The sequence below is a fragment of the Physeter macrocephalus genome, chromosome 17, assembly GCF_002837175.3.
Source record: "Physeter macrocephalus isolate SW-GA chromosome 17, ASM283717v5, whole genome shotgun sequence".
Classification (NCBI taxonomy): domain Eukaryota; kingdom Metazoa; phylum Chordata; class Mammalia; order Artiodactyla; family Physeteridae; genus Physeter; species Physeter macrocephalus.
Window position 1 is genome coordinate 23,164,683 of NC_041230.1, and position 20,944 is coordinate 23,185,626.

Consider the following 20,944-nt stretch of genomic DNA (forward strand, 5'->3'; position numbering starts at 1 on the left):
CAAGCCCTATTAGTACTAAACTGAGATGGCTTGCCTCAACTTAGAAGAATGGAAAGAAAAATGTAGAAAGAGGAAGTTTAAATGCCCTGTCCACTGTTACCTAACACGGAACCATCACACTCCAGAGAACTCCGTCCTGGGACTTCAGAATAGTTAGGCTTTAGATGACTATGAACTTCCTGACCCTCAAAGGGTTCGTCGGGTAATACTGACCCCAACAGCTTTCCTAGCTTTTCAATTCACAGGATACCTCCGCGTGTGTGTGTGTGTGTGTGTGTGTGTGTGTGTGTGTGTTGGATATGGGGGACTTGTCCTGAGAGGCTCTTCGATTCCCTCTGGTTGAAAGGTGGCTCAGGAAGGATGACATACTTGGCCCGGGTCACGCGGCACCCGTCCAGCCTGCCTCTGCCCTGCGTGCTCCGCCGCCCACGGTCCGGCTGGCTCTCTCGGGAGGGGCGGGGCTGCCAGGCAGAGGGTGGGCAGTGGGGGCGGGGCACGTCGGGGGCGGGGCCGGGGCCCAGCGCCCGCGCAGCCCAGGCTGGAGCTGAGCCGGGGAGTCAAGACTCAAGCTGCGGGGAGGAATTGGAGCGCCGGGGGTGAGTGGTCCTGAGCCCCGCGCGGGGGCGGCAGGTGCCGAGGGTCCCGCTCCCGGGACTGGGACACCTGACTTCCTAGCGGTCCAGGCCGCCAGCCTTAGGATGCCTCGGTTTCCCCTTCGGGAGTCCCGGGGTCTAGAAGGCAAGGGGGGTGTTTCGAGGTTGGGGAGCCTCCTGGTGGGCTGTGACTACAAACGATGAGGGGGTTTGGGGGAGTGGGCAGAACTTCTGCCCCAGGAGCCTCTGAGATCTGGAGAGAGACCGTGATTTGGGGATCGAGGGATTTGTGGGGGCAGAGCACGCAGGATGAAGTTTCGAGGCACCGGGCCGGCCTGGGAATGAGGAGGCCAGGCTTCAGGTCTGAGCGGGAGCTACTCTCTGTTCAGTCCCCTCCTCTCTCCCTCAGTTTCCCCATTTTCACCTTGCTTGTGGATGGGTGGGTATAAATGAGAGTGCCTGGATGATCTCTAACCCTGCCTGTGGCCTTGTAACTCTCCTGGGGGTCTCCTACCTCCTCCTCCTCCCCCGTGGTGGGTGTGGAGACCCCTGCCCATTCTGCATCCCATCCCTGCCCAGACCCGCCCACACCAGGGCCTGCCGGCATCACATCCTTTGTGCTGTTCATCCTCTCCTTCGTTCCTAACGTTGAGGAACAGCCATCTGGTCCTACTTGCTTTGCAGCAAACTCAAAAGCCTCCCTCCATCCCCTCCAGGGAGGCCTCCCGCAGCTGGACCCTTGGTTCTGAGTTTGCTCTTGCTTCTCTCTTTCGGAGCTCTTAGTCTCCTCCCCGTGGTGGGCTCCATCTCCCCATGGGCTGTTCCCTGGCCACAGGGTCCTTGCTCCATAGAGGGGAGAAGCCTGTCATGTCACCCATCTCCTGACCCCTTGGTGAAGACCAGAGTGACATTCTGGTTGCTTCTACTCTCCTGTCCAAATCACTCTGCCCCTAAGTTGGTTGGTTACTCAGATCGCCTTAGCCAATTGGCACTCTGAGATCTGAGGCAGGAAGGGACCCCCTCTAGCCTACTGACCTCCCACCCTGTGCAGGATCCCTCTGTTGCATATGCTCAGTGATGGAAAGCTCACTCCCTATGAAGTGCTGTTCAGTGTCCTGCAGCTCCGACTTCATTTAGTCAAAATCTGTGGCTTGCAGATTCCACCCCTTGGCTCCACTTCTGCCTCCTGGAACCATGCAGAGTAAATTCATTCTTTTATTCATTCACACAATCTTGATCAGTGCCCTGCATGAGACACTGGGGATAGAGCAATGAAAAAAGTAGACAAAATTCCCTGCCCTCATGGGGTTGGTTTTCTAGAAAGGAGTTGGACAGCAGTCCAATAAGTAAATACAAGGTATGTCAGGCGGTAAGAAGTGCTATGGAGACTAATAAAGCAGGCAAACGGGATGAGTTATTGGGCTGGGGGTATTGTGGTTTTATATAGCTTAGTCAGGGAGGGCCTCTCTGAGATGGTGACCACCGAGCAAAGCCTTGAAGGAGGCGAGGGGGGAGCTATGTGAATAACTGGGAGAAAGGACAGTGCACCCACAGAGGGAAGAGCATGTGCAAAGGTCCTCGGGCAGGAGCATGAGAGGTGGGGGCAGGTCTGGCTTGTTCTAGGAACAAGCGTGGCTGGAGCAGGGTAGGTGAGGAGCCAGTGGAGGATTAGTAGGAAATGAGTGCAGAGACATAAGGGGTGGGGAGGTGGGGATCCGTTGCACGGGGTCTTGACGGCCACTGCGAGGGCTTTGGTTTTCACTCTAAGTGCACTGGGAGCCACTGGAGGTCTTTGAGAAGAGGCGTCACCTGCTCTTACCTAGGGGTTAGCAGGTTCATCCGGCTGTGAACGGGAGAGGGAATGCAGGGAGGTGAGGGCAGAAGGGTGGGGGCACCAGTGAGGGGACCACTGCTGTCATTCTGGGTAGAGACCGTGGGGGCTTGTTACCCATGGCATAGAGGCGATGAAAAAATGTCAGATTTTCAGATTTGGGATATATTTTGAAGGTAGGGGGTGATAGAATTTGGGATGTGAGAGAAAGGTGGAGTCAAAGGTGACTCGGAGGTTTTGGGGCTGAGCATCTTGAAGTTTAGAGCTGCCATCGGCCGAGATGGGACCTGTTTAGGGGGAAGATCTGGAGTCTGGCTTTGTGCTTGTGAAGTTTGAGATGCCCATTGGGCATCCACATGAAGGTGTCCATTAGGCAGTTGCAAAAGTTTAGTGGGGAGGTTGGAGCTGGAAATAAAATTTGGGGTATCATCCCCATATAGCTGGTATTTAAAGCCATAACAGCAGGTGTGCTCACTTAGGGAGAGAGCGATACAGAGAAAAGAGGTCCCACCAGGGAGTTCTGGGGCTCCCAGCATTAGGAACTTGCCAAGGAGACAGAAAGAGTGGCCAGCGAGATGGGAGGAAAAATCAGAGAGTTGGGGTGTTCTGGACGGCAATGAGGCAGGTGCTTCAAGGAGGAGAGAGGGAGTGATTATGACAGATGCCTTTGGCAGAGCCAGCGAGGTGAGGGCTGAGAATCCAGCAACCTGGAAGTCGCTGGTGACCATGACAGAAGTAGCTGGGGGCCAAAGGGGACACGATCGGAGGGGATAGGAGGGGAGAACTTGAGGACAGCAGTATAGACAACAGCTAAGGAGTCCTGCTGTGAAGGGGGCAGAGAAATGGGGTTGGGTGGAGAAATTACAGTACGTGTATGTGCTGGTGAGAACTGCTCTCCCAGAGAGAAGCCCGGTGAAGGGGGCAAGGACGGAGGATGCCGCAGGAAGTGAGAGGGATGTGGGTCCACTGCCCCAGCAGGGGCGTGGCCCCAGCTGAGAGCAGGACAGTTAGGTTGAGCTTCCAGGGCCTCCCTCTCTTCTGTCTGCAGTGGCCCAGCAGGCTGAGATTTCAGCACTTAAGGAAATCAACTGGCTCAGGGCTCCAGAGAAACCAGACTGGCTGTGTCTCAGGAGGGAGGGAGGTGTCAGGGCTTGGCCTGGGCTTGGGGATGAGGGGGGGCCCACGTGGGTTACCCCTTCCACTTGACCCTCTGTTTCAGCAAGGAAGTGCCCTCTTCTTTGCACAGACCTCACCTTCCTCGAGAAAATGACTCCAAAGTTGCAGTAATTGAAGCAGAGAAGAAAAGGCAACGGAGAGAGGCTGATTTAGTCTGAAGAGGGGAAGTCTGAGCAGGGAGTAAAGGGGCAAGAGGTAGGATTTTAGGGACAGTTCTTATGAGATGGGTGATGAATGGACATCTGTTTTCTCCCATTCCCAATTTAAACTGAAGCAGAAAAAACTTTGGTTAAACATAATGAGGAGCTTCCTGTGCTGGTGAGTGAGGACAGCAACAGGCCAGGTCCTCTGCCCTGGATGTTTAAGATGAGAAAGAACAATGCCTTCTTAGAGACAGGATGCTGGCCAGATTGGTCCTTGGGGATTCTCCCACCTCTGAGGTTTCCGGAAGAAGGCCAGGACAGAGTTGGGACTTTCCAGCTACTGGTGGGAAGATAGAGCAGCAAACCTTCTGGCTTGGGCCTGCCTCTTTCTCCAGGTGCCCTGACATCATGAGCTGGATATGTGTGGCTCAAGCATCCATCGGCTGACCCAGACTCGGGAGTGTTTGGGAAGGGCCCCTGCTTACTTGTAGCTTGTCCACTTGTGGCCTGGCATGTCTACGGGTGTCAGAGATCACTGGGCTTGGCGGGGTCTCTCAGTGCAGCTAAGGGTGGAGGGGGAAGTGCCAGAACTGCTGAGAATTGTGTAGTTCTTCACAGCTGGTTGGCCACCTCTGGCTTCTCCCCATCTTTTCGGGGGTTTCCCCAGGAGAGAGGTGGGATCTGTGGGCAAATCTAGACCTGCCAGTCCTGTGCCACTCAGCTTTGCCTTTCTGCTCAAGGCCTGCCTGCAGACGACTTGGCCATGCCTACTCTAAGCCTAATGATCTTTGACAGGGCGGGGAGGGTGGTCCAGGCTCTCCGGATGCTGAGGAGAGAGCAGCTGTCCGTCCTTAGGCACCCTCTGAGTAAAAGGGGCAGGGAGTGTCCTATCTCATCATTAACTCTTCACCTTCTTTAATTTCTGCCTGCACACATGCCCTCCAGGCGCTGGGTCGGAAAGAGAGGGCTGACCCCATTTCTGGGCTGTTTCCGGAGGGATGGGTGGTAGTTCTTTTCCCCAGGACCTGGGCGGGGGTGGTGATGAGGCTGAGAACCACTCCAGGGTCAAGCCCAGAGCTCTTCCTACCCCGTCCTGTTCTCTCCTCTCCCCTCTCCCCACCTCTACCCTCTTGACTCCTCTGCTTGGCAGTGGACGCAAGACGGAGGCCTGCTTGGCCAGAGAGAACTAGTTTCCTTTTTGGTTTACGGTGGCCTCCGCACTGAGGATGCCCTCCCTCTCAAGCTGCCAGACACATGGGTAACCTCGCTGCCTCAGTTTCCTCATCTGTCCAGCGCAAGGCTTCCAGCCTAAGTGTTGGCAGCATTCCGAGCTGGCGATTTCTCCTTTCCCTTACTTTGGATGGCATATGAGGACGGGCGCAGAACGTTCCAGCCCCACCCCTTCCCTCACTGGGTTTCTGATTCACGAACATTCCCACTGTACCTCCCCTTGGCCCAGCCCCGTGCCAAGCTTGGTGATGCCAGGATGAGTAAAACCCAGGCTTCCACTTGGGCCAAGAAGGGAGTTAGACGCATAAGCAACCAATAGGAAATACACAGACTTTCCAAGCCCCTTGGCGTCTGCTCCTTTGAGTATCCTGGAATGTCCCTTTTTTGTAGAAAGAAGCTGGCGTTCCTCTTCTTTTTCCATGCCTACCTCCTTTCACTTTCATTTTCTGCGGGCACTGCCCCAGCTCACAGCCCTGGATTCCGTGACTGTCGCAGAAGGGACCCTGCTGAGAGATTTTTCTCTGCCGCATGGGGACACTCCCAGGGCCTGAAACTCCGTGAGATCGCTTCCCCACAGATTCCCAGGACCCAGAGTCTGAAGGCTGAGCCCAGAGCAAGCCATCGACAGAGGTGACGGCACATAGTGTGTGGTGGAAGGGAGTGGGGGTGGTGGTGAGGGCCTGGGCATTTGGGGAGGGGGCAGTGGACTGGGGTCAGTGCACCCATAAGCTTTGAAACATCTTAGTTTGTACCATGAGTTTCGCTTCACCTGGGTTGGCATCTTTATAGCAATGTTCTGGGTCTGTCCCTGGCGGTTTCAGTGGGTGACCTACACAGGCCTGGGCTCGGGCCCCTGTGGGGAACCCAAATATAAGGGAATTAAAGACATGCCTTCTGGAGTTGCACTGCTTGGGTTCAAATCCTAGCTCTACCTCGTACCCTTGTACAAGCCTCAGTTGTACTCAGGCCTCTCTGTGCCTCAGTTTCTTCACCTGTATAATGGGGCTGATCCTAGTACCCACTTCAGAGTGGTTGGGAGGGTTAATGAAAGCACTTAGAATAGTGCTTGGCACATTGTATGTGGTTAATAAATGTTAGCCATTGTTGAAAAGAGAGCTGCGGTAGCCTGGATCCAACCAGCATGTAAGGGCCCTCTCATATGGCCTCAAAGAGAATTGATTCCCTGATCCCTTGGGAGACATTGCTCCTAGTATTAACTCAAGCCTTTTAAAATTTCTTAAAGCAGGGATGAAGCATGGATGTGGGAGCCAGGGGCCTTGACTTAACTCCTGGCTGCCTCAAACCCTCTGTGGGACCTCGAGCCAATTTCTTGCCTTCTCTGGGCCTCAGTTTGTACATCCATACAATGGGGAGCTTGCATTGGTAATGTCTGAGGGTAGAACTGTGGCCGTCTTGGTCTCAGGGTGGGGCTGACTTGCCCTCTCCACTGCCACCTGCCTGCTTCCTGAGAAGTCCTGCACTGGACCTCATTCTCCTCCCCAGATTGTGAAATGTACATGCAGGACGCTTTCCAGGCACGGAGGAGCCAACTGGTGGAGCTGCTGGTCTCGGGGTCCCCGGAGGGCTTTGAGAGCGTTCTGGACTGGCTGCTTTCCTGGGAAGTCCTCTCCTGGCAGCACTACGAGGGGCTCAGCCTCTTGGGCCAGCCTGTCTCCCACTTGGCCAGGCGCCTCCTGGACACCCTCTGGAATAAGGGTGCTTGGGGCTGTGAACTACTCACTGCGGCTGTGCAGGAGACCCAGGCTGACAGACAGCCCCCCGAGCTTCCCGGCTGCTGGGAGCCCCACTCACCCCACCCAGCCCGTGACCTGCAGAGTCACCGGCCAGCCATCGTCAGGAGAACTCTACGGCCACGTGGAGGGCATGCTGGACCTGACACGGGCGCGGGGTTTCATCAGCCAGTACGAATGTGATGAAATCAGGCGGCCCATCTTCACGTCATCCCAGCGGGTAAGGCTCTTCCCTCTTGGCTCATCAGAATTCAAAGGAAAAGCGTGCCTAGTTACCGAGACTGGTTTGTGAAGTCAGCCCTGTGGGGAGACGTGGGTCGTGGCGCTTCCCCTTTAAGGGTAGCCAAGCAGGTAAAAGTTGCTCTGGATTTTTGGTATCTCGCCACTTCTGTTGAGAGGCAGTGTTATATGGTGGCGAGCATCTTGCATTCTGGAGTCAGGACGATGCAGGCTCAAGGCCTGTGACTTTAGGCTTCTCTATGGAAACTCACCATCCTTCATCTCTCCTGTCTCGGATTCCTCATCTGTGAAACACAGCTGGGAGAATTCAATGAGGTGAGCTACGTAACTCTTAGAACGGTGTCTAGCGCGTAGTAAGCACTCATTAACATTACCGTTGGCTACTATCAATTCTGTTATCAGTGATATTCTGTACTTGTACACTTTTAATGCTGTCTGCTTTAAATTAATAGCTCAACAGATGATAAAAATTCATTAAATTAAACCTGTGTTTAATAGTGAATATAGCATACTATGTACTAATACAGTTTAAATGCCCACATAGGATTTCGAATATGAAATTGCGTTAGATCATAGACATTTGGAGTTGGGATAACTGGCTCTGAATGTGACATTCCACAAGAACAGAAGAGTGTCTTTGGGGCATTTTTGAAACTCTTTATTTTATTTTCCCCCAAATGGTGAACCTCAGGCCTCCCGTGATGCAGATGGAACAGTCATTAACACCTCACTTTATGGATTGGGAAATTTGAGTCCCAGAAAAGTGGTCTGAAAGAGCTCACAGTAGTTCATGAGAGGGCCAGTGCTGGACACAGTGCTTTGACTAATTCATTCATCATTCATTTATTCATCCAGAATCTATTTTGATGCCTACTACGTGCAAGACTCTGTCTTAAAGCTTATTGTGCTGAGAGCCTTGTACATAGTAGGCACTCAAGAAATACTTGTTGAAGAAGTAATGAATTATTGAATGAATGAATGAATTGGAATTACACTGCAGTGTTAGGATGGGGTGGGTTGGGGGACTTTCTAGTTACTGTTTTTGTCTATGTTTAAAAATATGTATTTGGTGTCCACGTGAGTTTAGGTAAGCCTGGTTGAGACTGATGGAATAAGTCTGTTCAAGGCTGTTGTAAAGTATTTACAGTATTTATGTTCAAGTATTTATAGAGCAGACATGTTCTGGTCCTCTCTCACTAGTGCACCTGAAACCTACAATTGTACCCTGCGCACTAGCTCCTTGAGCCTGGCCCTGGAGGGATTATAGAGACTCAGTGAAATCACCTCTCATCCAAGTGATTTACATCTTCCAGAATTGTTTTTCCTATCCTTTATAGGGTTATGGCTCTTTTTTCCCCTCTATTTTCAGTTATTCACTCTTTCAGTGGGTCCTGAGAGGGAACCAGATTGGATGTGTATTCGACTGTTCATTTCACTACCCAATACTGTATTGACTTCTTTTTTTTTTTTTTTTTTTTTTTTGTGGTATGCGGGCCTCCCTCTGTTGTGGCCTCTCGCGTTGCGGAGCACAGGCTCCGGACGCGCAGGCTCAGCGGCCATGGCTCACGGGCCCAGCCGCTCCGCGGCATGTGGGATCCTCCCGGACCGGGGCGCGAACCTGGTTCCCCTGCATCGGTAGGCGGACGTGCAACCACTGCGCCACCAGGGAAGCCCTGTATTGACTTCTTTAAACGCATCTTGTTTATGGATGTTTTTTCTGGCCTTTTATTGTGGTGGAAGAGAGATGCCCATGGTATTGTCGTAATCAGTAGAAACCTTCCCACACTTCTCCACCCGCCTTTCTGGAAAAATGATTTTTGCTTTCCCCACAGGCAAGAAGCCTCCTCGATCTTGCCACAGTGAAGGCGAATGGGTTGGCTGCCTTCCTTCTACTATGTGTTCAGGAATTACCTGTCCCGTTGGCCATGCCTTTTGAAGGTATATATGTGTTCTTCTCAATTCATCAGAAAGGGAAAGAAAGACTTTCAGATTCATGCTCACGAGCAAAAACTCCAGCATGAGACTTGTCAGAATCCCACTTACTGGCTGTGCAAACCCCCCTAAGACTCAGTTTCCTCATTTTAAGGGCAACATCACCACTGACTCACTGGGCTATTGGGAGGATTAACAGGATTAATGTGTGTAGTATTAGGGCTTGCTTTTATTTCTTCCTGCACTGCAGAGTGGTCGCTGGAGCTACCTTGTCCCGAGAGCTAATACAGCCGTTCCTTACTAGCCATACTCTTGTATTGGAAAGATGTGGATACACTTTTTAATGGCTGGTATCTCTTGATCTCTGCAGTTTAGCTACTCATCATCAGAAACTCAGGAACCAAATGGATTTAGATAATGTGATATCTCTCATTCCACATGGTCACCAACCCAGTTAAGGAATGGGAGAGGCTTGGATGGCACAGGTTGAACATCCTAGGCATCCTGCCAGGTGCTTTATTTACGCTGTCTGTCCTTGGCAACAAACTTGAGAAGTAGGTATTGTTTTTTCCACTTTACAGATGTGGAAACTGGGACAGGGAGATTGAGTGACAAGGTAGGGGAGGAGGGATCTGGCTTTAGGCCATCTGCACCTACACTTCCTCTTTTCCTGGGAGAAGGGCTTGTCGGTTGTAAAGAGAGGATGCAAGCCGGGTGTGTCTTATTCCCACATCACCGTCAGGAAAGCTCATCAGCACCCAGGGTCCCTGAACTGTGCATGGTGCTGACAGATGGATTTATGGCCCTGGGCCCTGCGCTCTGGGCAGTGAGCATGCTTGTGGGAAGGATGTCGGAAGCCTGTGCTTGGCGCCTGGGTGTGCACCCTCTCACCTGAGAACAGAACACAGACGTCGGTTTGTGACAGGGGATGCTGCCCAGAGCATGGTACCTGGCTTGACCCTTGGTTAATGTTTAACGTTGATATCATCAAGCACAGCTGGCTCTTCATGCACTGTAACACCGTGCCATGGTGCCAGATTCCCCGGGGTGATGATTCCAAAAGTGATGATCGACATGTGTTTGTTTCTAAAATGAGAGATTATTTTTTTTTTTTCTGGAGAATTCTGATGGCAGCTGGAAAACCTGCATGGGAAATCAGGGTATTGAGAAAATATATACATTTCGGTCTCCGTTCAGTGCTCTTAGCTTATCCAGATGGCATTAAGAGCAATGACAGGGACTTCCCTGGTGGTCCAGTGGTTAAGACTCCCCGCTCCCAATGCAGGGGACCTGGGTTTGATCCCTGGTCAGGGAACTAGATGTCACGTGCCGCAACTAAGAGCCTGCATGGTGCAACTAAAAGATCCCACATGCTGCAACTAAAGATCCCGCATGTGGCAACGAAGATCCCGCTTGCCACAGCTAAGACCTGGCACAGCCAAACCAACAAGTAAGTAAATAAATAAATATTTTTTTTTTAAAAAAAGCAATGACAGTCGTCAGCTTTGGGAACAGAACAGGAAGCACAATCACAGGGCATGTCCTTTGGACGACCATAAATACGGCTTCAGTGTGCTCAGAGCACTCTGTGAGAATTACCTGTTAGTCTTTGAGCTGAGAACAAATGGGTCAGTACCTGGTTGGGGGCAGTGAGGCTGTGATGCTCTGAGGTCCCACCGCCCTGGGGTTCTGGACCATAATTTCCCCATTTCCTATAAAAAGAACTAACCCCTGACACAGGGAGTGGTTTGCTCATGCTGGTATTAGGATGATAAAGGAAAAACAGCAGCCCTGTGGACACATCCTAGACATGAGAATTTTTATTGCAGAGGATTGTATGAAGAGGATGGGGAAGTGGATATTGATCAGGGAATCTTGTCTAAGTCCTTGACCTGGGCACCCCAGTGACCCTGACACCATCCAGTGCTAGTTCCACCCACGTAATCCAGGATAATCTTCCCATCTCAAGGTCTTTAGTTTAATCACATCTGTGTAGTCCCTTTTGCAAGTAGGTTAACATTCACAGATCCTGAGGATTAGGATGTGGGCACCTCGGAGGGGCCACTGTTATGCCTATCACACCCAATAATAATAATGATAATCAACACCATTTTGTGAGAGTTAACCGTATGTCAACATTTTTCTAAACTCTATTTTATCTCATTTCTTTCTAAAACAATCCTTCAAGGTGTGAATTGTCTCCAATTTCAGAGATAAGAATACTGAGGCCAGAAAGGATGAGAGGCTTGCCCAAGCTGATGGGGGACCCAGATTTCTTTCTTTCTTTTTTTTTTTTAAGGTTTATTTATTTATTTTTGGCTGCATCGGGTCTTAGTTGCGGCACGCGGGATCTTCGTTGAGGCATGTGGGATCTTTCGTTGCGGCGCGTGGCCTTCTCTCTAGTTGTGGCGTGCGGGCTTTCTCTCTCTAGTTGTGGCGCGCAGGTTCCAGAGTGCACGGGCTCTGTAGTTTGCCGCACCCAGGCTCTCTGGTTGAGGTGCGCGAGCTCAGTAGTTGTGGCGCGCGGCGCCGCATGTGCAATCTTAGTTCCCTGACCAGGGATCGAACCCGCGTTCCCTGCATTGGAAGGCGGATTCTTTACCACTGGACCACCAGGGAAGTCCCTGGCCCCAGATTTCAAACTTAGGTGTATTTGACTTCAGAAACCTGGCTCCTAAGCCCTTAAACCTTCTGTTTGCCTTTAGAAAGAACAACTGAGGCTGAGTGGTGAGGGGAGTTGTCTAAAGCTCCTGAACCAATATGGTGGGACAGGCATCAGAATGTGGGTCTTCTGACCCCAACCTGGTGCTCCTTCTAATCTTCTACAGCTCTTTCCAATGTCAGTAACAATAATGGTGCTAGGCAATGTCTTTTGGACACTTTGTGTGGGACACTGAACAAAGAACTGCCGTGCATGATCTTCATTGGGCCATGGTTTCTTACGTGGGTCCCTATCCCTGTAAGGTAGGAACCACTGCTTCTCCCACTTCACAGGGGAGGAAACTGAGCCTTGGGAAGGTTACGTGACCAACCTCAAAGTCCCTAGCTTGTGAGTGGAGAGCCAGGACGAGCACCGCCCATGTGCCACATCCCATTCCCCCAGGCAGCCCACCCTCTGGTCAGGTCCCATCTTCATCATGGTGCCACCTCGTTTGTTTCTTCTTCTGTCTTCCATATGCCGCCTGTAAGAGGTACCTGTCCAAGCTGAGGACCATGGTATCGGCTCAGTCTTGCACCTACGATGCGAGCCAGAAAGGATGAGAGGCTTGCCTCTTGTGCCCGACGTCCAGCCTCCCGCGCCAGCGGGAGGCTGTGCGTAGGCTGGACGTCGGGCATCTCAAGCTGACATTCTGCAGCGTGGGCCCGGCCGAGCGTGCTGCCCTGGCCTTTGTGCTGCGGCACCTCCGGCAGCCTGTGGCCCTGCAGCTGGACCACAACTCTGTGGGCGACATTGGCGTGGAGCAGCTGCTGCCTTGCCTCGGCGTCTGCAAGGCTCTTTAGTGAGTGTTGCTGGGCAATGCTGGCTGGGCACGCGGGGGAATGCCACCATCAGGGTGCAGGTAGGGGAGCCCCGTGCTGGGAGCCAGGAGTCCAGGCCCAGCCCCAGGCCCTGCCAGCCCTTTGGTGCAACCCCAGCCAAGTCCCCTCCCCAGTCTGGGCCTTAGTTTCGACTTATGATAGCGATAGCCGTAATTCATGAAATGGTCCGAGTGCCAGGCACTGTGTTACGCTCTTCCCAGAAATACCTCCTTTGATCCTCATGACCACCCTGGGCTATAGGCAGGGACGTTATTTTCCCCATTATCCTCAATTAGAGGCGCCGAGAAATGAGGTAACTTGTCCAGGGTCACATAGGAGATGGCAGAGCTAGGATTCACAAATCACATCTTTCTGGTTACCAGCCTCTGCTCTCCACAAGCAACCTGTGTATGGACGGGCTGCAGAGGCACCATGGCAACCTTTAAGTCACAGGCAAAGTTGGGTGTACTATGTGTTTGTATTAGGAACCACCTCCAAATCAAAGGTGACTTGCACCCCTTGAGAGATTTTATTTTATTTTTTAAAATTTATTTATTTATTTTTAATTGACATATAGTTGATTTACTATAGTGTATCAGTTTCAGGTGTACAGCAAAGTGATTCAGTTATACATATATATGTCTATATCTATATTTTTTTCTATTCTTTTCCATTATAGATTGTTACAAGATATTGAATATAGTTCCCTGTGGTATACAGTAAATCCTTGTCGTTTATCTATTTTATATATGGTAGGGTACATCTGTTAATCTCATAGTCCCATGAGAGTCTTTAAAATCCCAATGAGATGGAAATTTCGAGACCCAAGGGATACAAAGTGGCCACAGAGTTTCACCTGCTTTTTTATTCCTTGTGTAGTGCAGAGATTTTGGCCTGGCTCTTACTGCTCTCAGCCCCTGTCTGAAGGTGTGAGCTTTCCCACGTTTCTGCCCCAGCCCCCGTGGGCCTCTCTTCACATCTAGGGCTGGATGAGGGCAGAGGGTGTGCCCAGGTCAGGTGGCCAGCATGCTGCAGGCTCCTCTCCTTGACTTTATTAGGGTGACCTACCTTCTCTGGGCCAAAGCAGCGAGATTTTTTTTCTGCATGGAGCCAAACACATGGATATCTACTAGAAACTGTGTGGTGGCCTTTGTTATCAGGACCGTGGTCATAGATTTATAAATATAATGCAATAATAATGTAATACATAACATATCATAGAGAGTTAATATGTATATGATACATAGTTAATGTATGTGATAAACATGTATATATCGGGAGGAAGCTGATTTGGATGATCTGAGGAGAGTTTAATAAAGGGACAGCTTACAAAAGCTTGGGCAGGAGGTAGGAAGAGCAGGTGGAGATGGTGCAGGGGTCCTGGGGCCGCTGACAGTGGGGATGGGGTAGGGACAGGGCTGCTGGCCTCCTTAGACCTGAAGGGGTGGGGGATGGGAGGAGTGGCTCTTGGCTGCGAGGAGCATGCCCAGAGGTCTGTCTGGAAGGACCGAGGCTGCAGCAGCCTGGAAGGGCGAGAGCTGGGGGTAAACCCTGGCCTTCCTCTCCTCCCCACTCTCGCCGTAACCCACAGGGAGCCGGAGCAGGGTGTCTATGATGTAGTCCACCGGAATCAGCTCCCCACCGAGAGCCAGGCAGAGGAGGGGGAGAGTGGATCTGGCCGGGTAGACGGAAGATGGCAGCACAATACCCTAGTTCCCCAGGAAGGGGGAATCATGATATAGTCACTCAGGAATTTCGAGACCTGTCTGTGGGAGCTGCTCTCCTGATAGAAATATGAATGTGTGTTTTTCTGGATAGCGGACCTCCAGAGTAGTTCTCCAAAGGGTCCTTGAACCCCAAGGGGTCAAGAACATCTGGTCTGGATGATCCTCATAGATGGATCCCTAGAATGAGTGGCTCCCCTTCTCCTGGGCTGGGAAGGCCCACGTGACTGCCACGGTGTGTGGAAGGGCTGGGTGGAGGCTGGGGCCCTGCCTCGATTTTCAGAGAAAGACCAGGATGGTCTGGTTCTAACGCTCAGACCGGAGTGTGCAAAGGGACTTGTGGAAATGCAGATTCTTAGGCCTGTTCCCAGTGGTTTCCATTCTGTAGGTCTGAGGTGGGGGCCCCGGAATCTAGGTTTTTTAACCCAGTGATTCTGCTACCAGCGGTTCAGAGGCCACACTGTGAAGACTGCTGCTCTGTGGGAACCAGCTTGATTTTCCATTAACAGTGAAAGTCCCTGACCAAGTTCCACCGAGCTTTACCCTACGCACACTTGGTACTGAAACCGCCATTGCTACGGGGGAGGGGCAGAAACCATGAGGTTGCTGCGTGGGCATTTCCTGTGTGTGAGAGAGACAGAGACAGACAGAGACAGGGAGGGCTGGAGGGAAGGGGCGAAGAGAGAGAAAGGAAAAGAGAGAGAGAGGTTTCTCTCCCACAGTGCCAAGCTGCATCTCTCCCACTTGAAGCCGTTTCCATGCCAACCGAAACCCTCAGGCTTCAAGAAGCCTCAGTGCCCCAATGCGTGTAGGTTTCTTTAGACCCCGATTCTGACTCTAGGGCGATGGCTTTCGAAGGTCTTTGACTGTGACCCACAGTGAGAGACGGTGTGGGCAGGCACACGGGCATGTCAGATTGAAATTTCACAACATGACTTATTAACCGTGATACACTCTGCTCTCTTTTTCCTTTCTCTTCTTTTTCCAATTTAAAAATGCTGCTCCAAACCTTCTGAGTTGATTTTGTGATCCACCAATGCGTGAATCTGACGTTAAGAGCCCAGAGCAGGCCGGAAGGGAGAGGCTGTACAACGGCATCGTTTAGAGTGGCCTTTGGAGCCAGAAAACCTAGGCCGCAATCCTTTAGGTGCTGTGCAAGCTTAGTGAAGTCGCTTCACTTGCTGGGCCTCAGTTTCCTTCTCTCTGGTGGACATAATAGTACCTACTTCATTAAAGATTAAAGAAGAAAAAAAAATGAACAAAAACAAAAAAAAAAGATTAAAGAAGATTAAATATTGTTACTATTGGGAAGTGCTCCATACGTGCGAGCGATCATATTACAGGTAGCTTTTACTGTGTGCCAGGCGCGCACAGGGCTTTATGTGCGCTGTCTCTTTAAATCCTCACCAGAGCCCAGTGAGGTCGGCATTACCGTCCTTCCTTTTCTACAGATAAAGGGACCAGCAAATAGCTCGGAAGTGGCTGCCAGGATCAGAACTTCCTTTGAGGGACTCCAGAGAGCCTGAGGTGTTAACCTTTAAGTCAGGGCCTCCCAAGTTGGCCTGAAGGTGCGGAATCATGGGCACAGTTATTAAAATACACAGATCCCTGAGCCCCTCCCCACACTTGCAGACTCACCAGCTCCAGGGGAGGGGCCCGAGAGTCTGTATTTATTTATCTATTTATTTATTTGCGTGGGCTCTGGGTCCTCACTTCCGAAGCCCCCCACCCTACAGAGCGAGTGACGTCAGCACCCTGGCCAGGCATGGGGGAGTCTCCACTTTTCTGGGGTGCTCTTTCCTTGCGGCGTTTCCCAGAAGCACAGACAGATGCTGGCACTTCTGGCTTGAGCTAAGGTCTCTTTTGGGGTTTTGTTCGTTTTTTCCCCTCTCTCATTGGCTCTGTTTTCAAATGTATTTATCTTGTCTCTTTTTTAGCTTGAGAGATAACGTCTCAGACCGAGGCATCTGCAAGCTCACTGAACATGCTCTTCGCTGTGAGCAGCTGCCAGAAGTTAGCGTAAGTCAGGCTGGGCCGTGGACCACTGGCCCCGTGTCCCCAGCCTCACTCCAGGCCATGCCGCCTGGGCAACCAGCTGTGAGCAAGGGACAGGCTGGGACAGGGACGTTTGCGTGGCCGGAGGGCACAGGGGACTCCTGTCCTGAGGGACCCGGCTACCCGGGCTTTGGGTGGCCGCTGTCCACCGTGCCTCATCTCATCTCCATGTCTCTTCTCTCTCGGAACTTTCCAGTCTTTTCAACAACAAATTGACCGATGGCTGTGCACACTCCATGGCCAAGCTCCTTGCATGCAAGCAGAATTTCTTGGCTTTGAGGTGAGCCTGAGGCTTCCCTACCCCTGGAGAGACTGTTTCTCATCCCCACAACTGAATCACTTTGGTCTGGTCTTGGCTCATAATGGGCGCGTGATCTCCTCGCTGAATACAGGGGCAGTGTCTCGTTGTGAGCAGGGTTTCACTAATGCTGTGACCTCCCCAGCAAACTCTGGACCAATTCTGCTGAGGCTTCCTGCTCTTTGACCTTTATCTCCCAGGACTGAAGAGGGTTTCCAGGACCTTTTTCTTCCCTGTGTCTAAGAGTGTCACCAGCTCTCTGGGGTGCCCGAGTTCCCTGATGTACATTGAGCAAGTGCTTGGCAGGGAGCGGAATGCAGCCATCACTTGTCACCACAGCGAGGCAGCCAGTTGCCAGAAAGTTCTCAGGAGGTCCTTTTACTGCTTGGGGGGGTGGGGGGTCCAGTCTGGGAAGTCTGCATTTCTGCCTCTCCCAACCCTCTCGGCCTCAACTGGAGTCTCTCTCCCATCTGACACTGTTGTGTCACCTCTCCAGCTAGTCCCTGGGTTGGCCTGGCTTCTCTTTCTCTCTGGGATATTCTTGCCTCCTGGATTTATGAGGCAGTAAAAGAAGACAAAGTGAGGAGTTGCCTCCATCCTTTCTACCTGCTGGGCTGGGTTTAGGGATAGGAGCTGCCATCTTGAAATTATTGACTCAGTCTCGGGCAGGGCTGCTGAGGCCAACACCAGAGATGTCATTCTGTACCAAGGACTCTCTTTTGCTGCCACCACCTGCTCCTCCCAACTCTGGAACCCGAGAGCAGCTGTGGCCAGAGCTGGGCTGGCCCAACCTCCAGGGTAGCAGAAAGGTGCTGCACCCAGAACTTGAGACCTGTGTTTTTGGTCAATATAGCATCATAGTTGAGAACACAGGGCTCTGGAGCCAGACCGACCAAGGTTTGGATCCAGCATCCCTGAGATTTGACTCCTCATTAGCTGTGTGACCTTGGGTCAGCCCACTATCTCTGTGTCTCTGTTTTCCCTCTATAAAATGGAGATAATGGTTATAGCTACCTCATAGGTTGTTGTGATGATTAAGCAGGTTAACATACATCAAAAGCTGGCACAATATAGAGCGCTTTCTATAGGGAGCTTAGTGCCTGAAAGATGGTGGGTAAATCACGTAAGTTCTCAGCACGTTTATTCTGTTCGTCCAGTCCTCCCAGGAGGGATTAGATGTGCAACACATTTATTGGGGAAGGAAGCATCTTAGACCCCAGTGCAGATCGGGGAGAGGACAGAAGGCTGCTGGGGAGTCCTCCAGCCAGTGTGCCCAGCAGAGGAGTCTCAGGTCTCCCAGTCCTTGGCTGGGAGCAGCCCGTTGGAAACAGGCCTTGGTGCAGAGGGGATTTCGGACTTCCCAGCACAGCAGCTGGGGCCCTTCGTTACCCAGGAAGCTCAGAGGTCTGAGAGACTGCCACACCCCTTCCGGAAGGGAATAATAATACCTGCCCTACGGGATTGTTGTCGGCCAGAGTGGCTTAAAGTGTATGAAAGTTCTTTGAAAGATGAAACTGTATTATTATTCCAGGAAGCCTCGAGCTGTGGGTGAGAGTTCTGGGCACCTCCCTGAAACTCTCTGAGGTGTCTGGATTTTGCTGAAACCCCCTCCTCGACCCCTGCCCGAAGGCTTAGCAGGATTCCTTTCTTTCTTTCAGCCACCTGGGCCCGCCCCAGGCCCTTTCCAAACAGGTAGAGGCTACAGGGCAGCCGCAATGAATCTGGGAAGGCTGCAGGGGGGAGGCGGGGTCTAGCAAGGAGAGAGTGGAACAGTGAGTCACCCTTGCCCCCTGGGGGAAGCCTCCTTCCTGGACAGCTGTCTGTTGTGCTTCCTGCTCAAACCTGTCCCATTGCTTTGCAAAACAGGCCCTTCCACTCCTTTCCCTTTGCTGGTGGAAAATGAAGTCCGCAGGAGCCTTGAGGGAGCTCCCCGGGCGTGAACGGCACGCACCGCGTCTGCCCAGCTGGAACTGGAGGGCTGGTTCCTGCATCCTGCAGAGAAGTCCTCAAAGCTTTCTTCCCTGTTTCTCTGTCCAGGCCGCACTTCCCCCACCAGACCCCGGTCTCGGGGCACTAACGGTCCTCCCATCCTGCTCTCTTCCTCAGCCTCCTCTGTCTTTTCCTTCCAGGCTGGGGAACATCACAGCCGCGGGAGCCGAGGTGCTGGCCCAGGGGCTCAGAGCCAACGCCTCCCTGCAGTTCCTGGGGTAGGTGGGATTCTGGGGTGGAGGGGCTTGTGAGGATTCAGGGGCAGGCGAAGCCAACTCTTCAGCCAAAAAGCCGCAGAGGCCGCCCAGGCTGCAGTGGGGAGGGCGAGGCAGGGAGAGCGTGGGCCGCCCTTTGCTGCCTCTGCCTTGCTTCGAGCTCAATAAACAGGAAGTTCAGGATGTCAGGGTTTGGGGAGGGCAGAGCCCATGAGCGGTGGCAGGAAGTCCTCGAGGGTGCTAGGGCTGTGCTTCTCACCTTTGTCTATAGGTTGGAACCACTTGGGAGCTCCTGAAGAATGTCACTGCCTGCCCCAGACCAATTAAATGAAATCTCCAGATACAAGGTCCAGGAATCAGTAACTTTAAAAAGCTCCCCAGATGATGCACAGCCTGGGGTGAGAGCCAAGGAAAGAGAAGGAAGTGGGGAAGTTTGGACACTGGACCCCGGATGGGAGGGGCTGCACCAAGTCCTGCAGAGCCCTTGCCGCCTGTAGGGTCGTGCCAGGCCTGCCAGGGAGGGGAGAGGGGTCAGACGCAGGCGGGGAGGGCAGTCCTGCAGACCTCAGGGCCCCTGAGTGGGGCTTCCTCTGTTTGCTGGGCAGAGCAATACCCTCCAGTGTTGTACCTGTACAGTCCCCTGCAGCCCCTCTCCTGTCCTGTCTTCCCCTGGTGTAAACTAGGATCCATTTGATAAGAACTGGGGGCTTTAGCACCCAAGACGGTAGGAAGAGAGAATGACCCTTAGGGCTGGGTGTTCCAACCCATTTTATAGGCAGGCAAGTTGCCCTCCAGCTCGGTTTGAGCCCTGAGTGGGACCGCGTTGCTGGAGACATCAGCACCTTTTCCAGGATGCATTAGTAGCAGCACAGAGTCTAGGAAAGGGTGGCCGAGGCCCCACCGAGTTCCTTCCTGCTTGAGATCACATCTTGCGCATCGGGGGTGTTTGTCTTTCAACACGTTATTTATTAAGGTACCTGTCTGGGCCTGGCCCTGTGCTAAAATCCCAAACACTATCATACGATACAAACTGTTCTGTAGCTTGCATTTTGTTTTTCGTAACAGTATATTATAGGCATTTTTTTCACATGACATGATCTCATTTTTTTAAAGAACAGCTGCTTAGTATTCTGGTGGATGTCGTGATGCGTTTATCTGGTTGCATGTCAATGCACGCTTAAGGTTGTTTGCAGGGCTTTTGCTATTACAGTGTCCCATCGCCGGAGCACAGAGCAGTGCTGGCACAGGGCCAGAGCTCAATAACTATTCACCTAATGAGTGAAAGTGCAGTGAGCATCTCAGGGCCACTGCCTCTGCTCACGTGGGCACCTACAGGTCCAGCCTAACTTCCCACACGTAAAATGGCCAGGTCCCAAGGTATGAGCTGGGCTCCACCTTTGAAAAGGGGCGTGTCCAAATTAGGGTGTGTCTGAGGAGTGTGCGCCAACAGGTGAAGGAGTGAGATGCCGCGAAGGGCGGGGGGGGGGGGGGGATGTGAAGAAGGGGCAAGAGATGAAGAGCTGGCTTGTGGAAGAACAGTTAGCCTTGTTCTGGGTGGTCCCAGCGGTAGTTAGGGACTCATGGGTGGCAGTTAGCACAAGCACGTCCGGCCTAATGTTAGGAAAAATATCACAACCATGAATTGGCATTGAGAATGAGTTCCTCGTCCCTGAGGGTGTACACTGGGTGGGCCTCTAACTATTTTGTAAGCCTGATTTAAAGAAGCTAAAAAACCTGAGTGAAGTTTGGCCATCCCTCCAAAAAATGGAGGCAAGTTCACTTTGCTGGGACCTAGGAGTCCCCCTGAGACCCTTCTGGGATGGGGTGGTCCTGCCCCTCTGATTGGGGCCACAGAGAGGAAAGGCACATGTCTAGAACACATGACAGGTTCTCACCGACACCATCTGTTGACTCTGTTGGACTTTTCAGGTTCTGGGGCAACAAGGTGGGTGACAGGGGAGCCCAGGCCTTGGCTGAAGCCTTGGGTGATCACCAGAGCTTGAGGTGGCTCAGGTATGCCTCAGTGTTTGTCCTGAAATTGTCATGCGGGAGCCAACAGGAGCAGGGAGGAGCTTGGGCCAGTTCTGAAGATCTTTGAATTTCATTTTTAGCCCCCTATATTAGATGATTGGATGAGGAAGAAAAACCACTGGATTTGGAGTCAGGACACTTGAGTCTTTCTGGGTGACTTTGGATCACTTCTCCTCTCAGGGGTCTTGATTCCCTATCTGTACACTGAAGGTCTTGG

At 52.1% G+C, this 20,944-nt stretch overlaps 1 protein-coding gene across 1 annotated transcript in view; it reads left to right on the plus strand.

Moving 5' to 3' along the window:
- The first annotated feature begins 563 nt into the window (after positions 1 to 563).
- NOD2 (nucleotide binding oligomerization domain containing 2) overlaps positions 564 to 20,944 on the plus strand; it is a 29,181-nt gene continuing 8,800 nt past the window's right edge. Inside the window, 12 exon segments of the mRNA XM_028478199.2 lie at positions 564 to 596; positions 5,364 to 5,603; positions 6,220 to 6,835; positions 6,837 to 6,944; positions 8,797 to 8,902; positions 12,086 to 12,181; positions 12,183 to 12,396; positions 16,077 to 16,146; positions 16,148 to 16,158; positions 16,391 to 16,474; positions 18,622 to 18,699; positions 20,626 to 20,709. Of these exon segments, the coding sequence (XP_028334000.1) occupies positions 6,485 to 6,835; positions 6,837 to 6,944; positions 8,797 to 8,902; positions 12,086 to 12,181; positions 12,183 to 12,396; positions 16,077 to 16,146; positions 16,148 to 16,158; positions 16,391 to 16,474; positions 18,622 to 18,699; positions 20,626 to 20,709 (1,202 nt within the window). The 5' untranslated portion in view covers positions 564 to 596; positions 5,364 to 5,603; positions 6,220 to 6,484.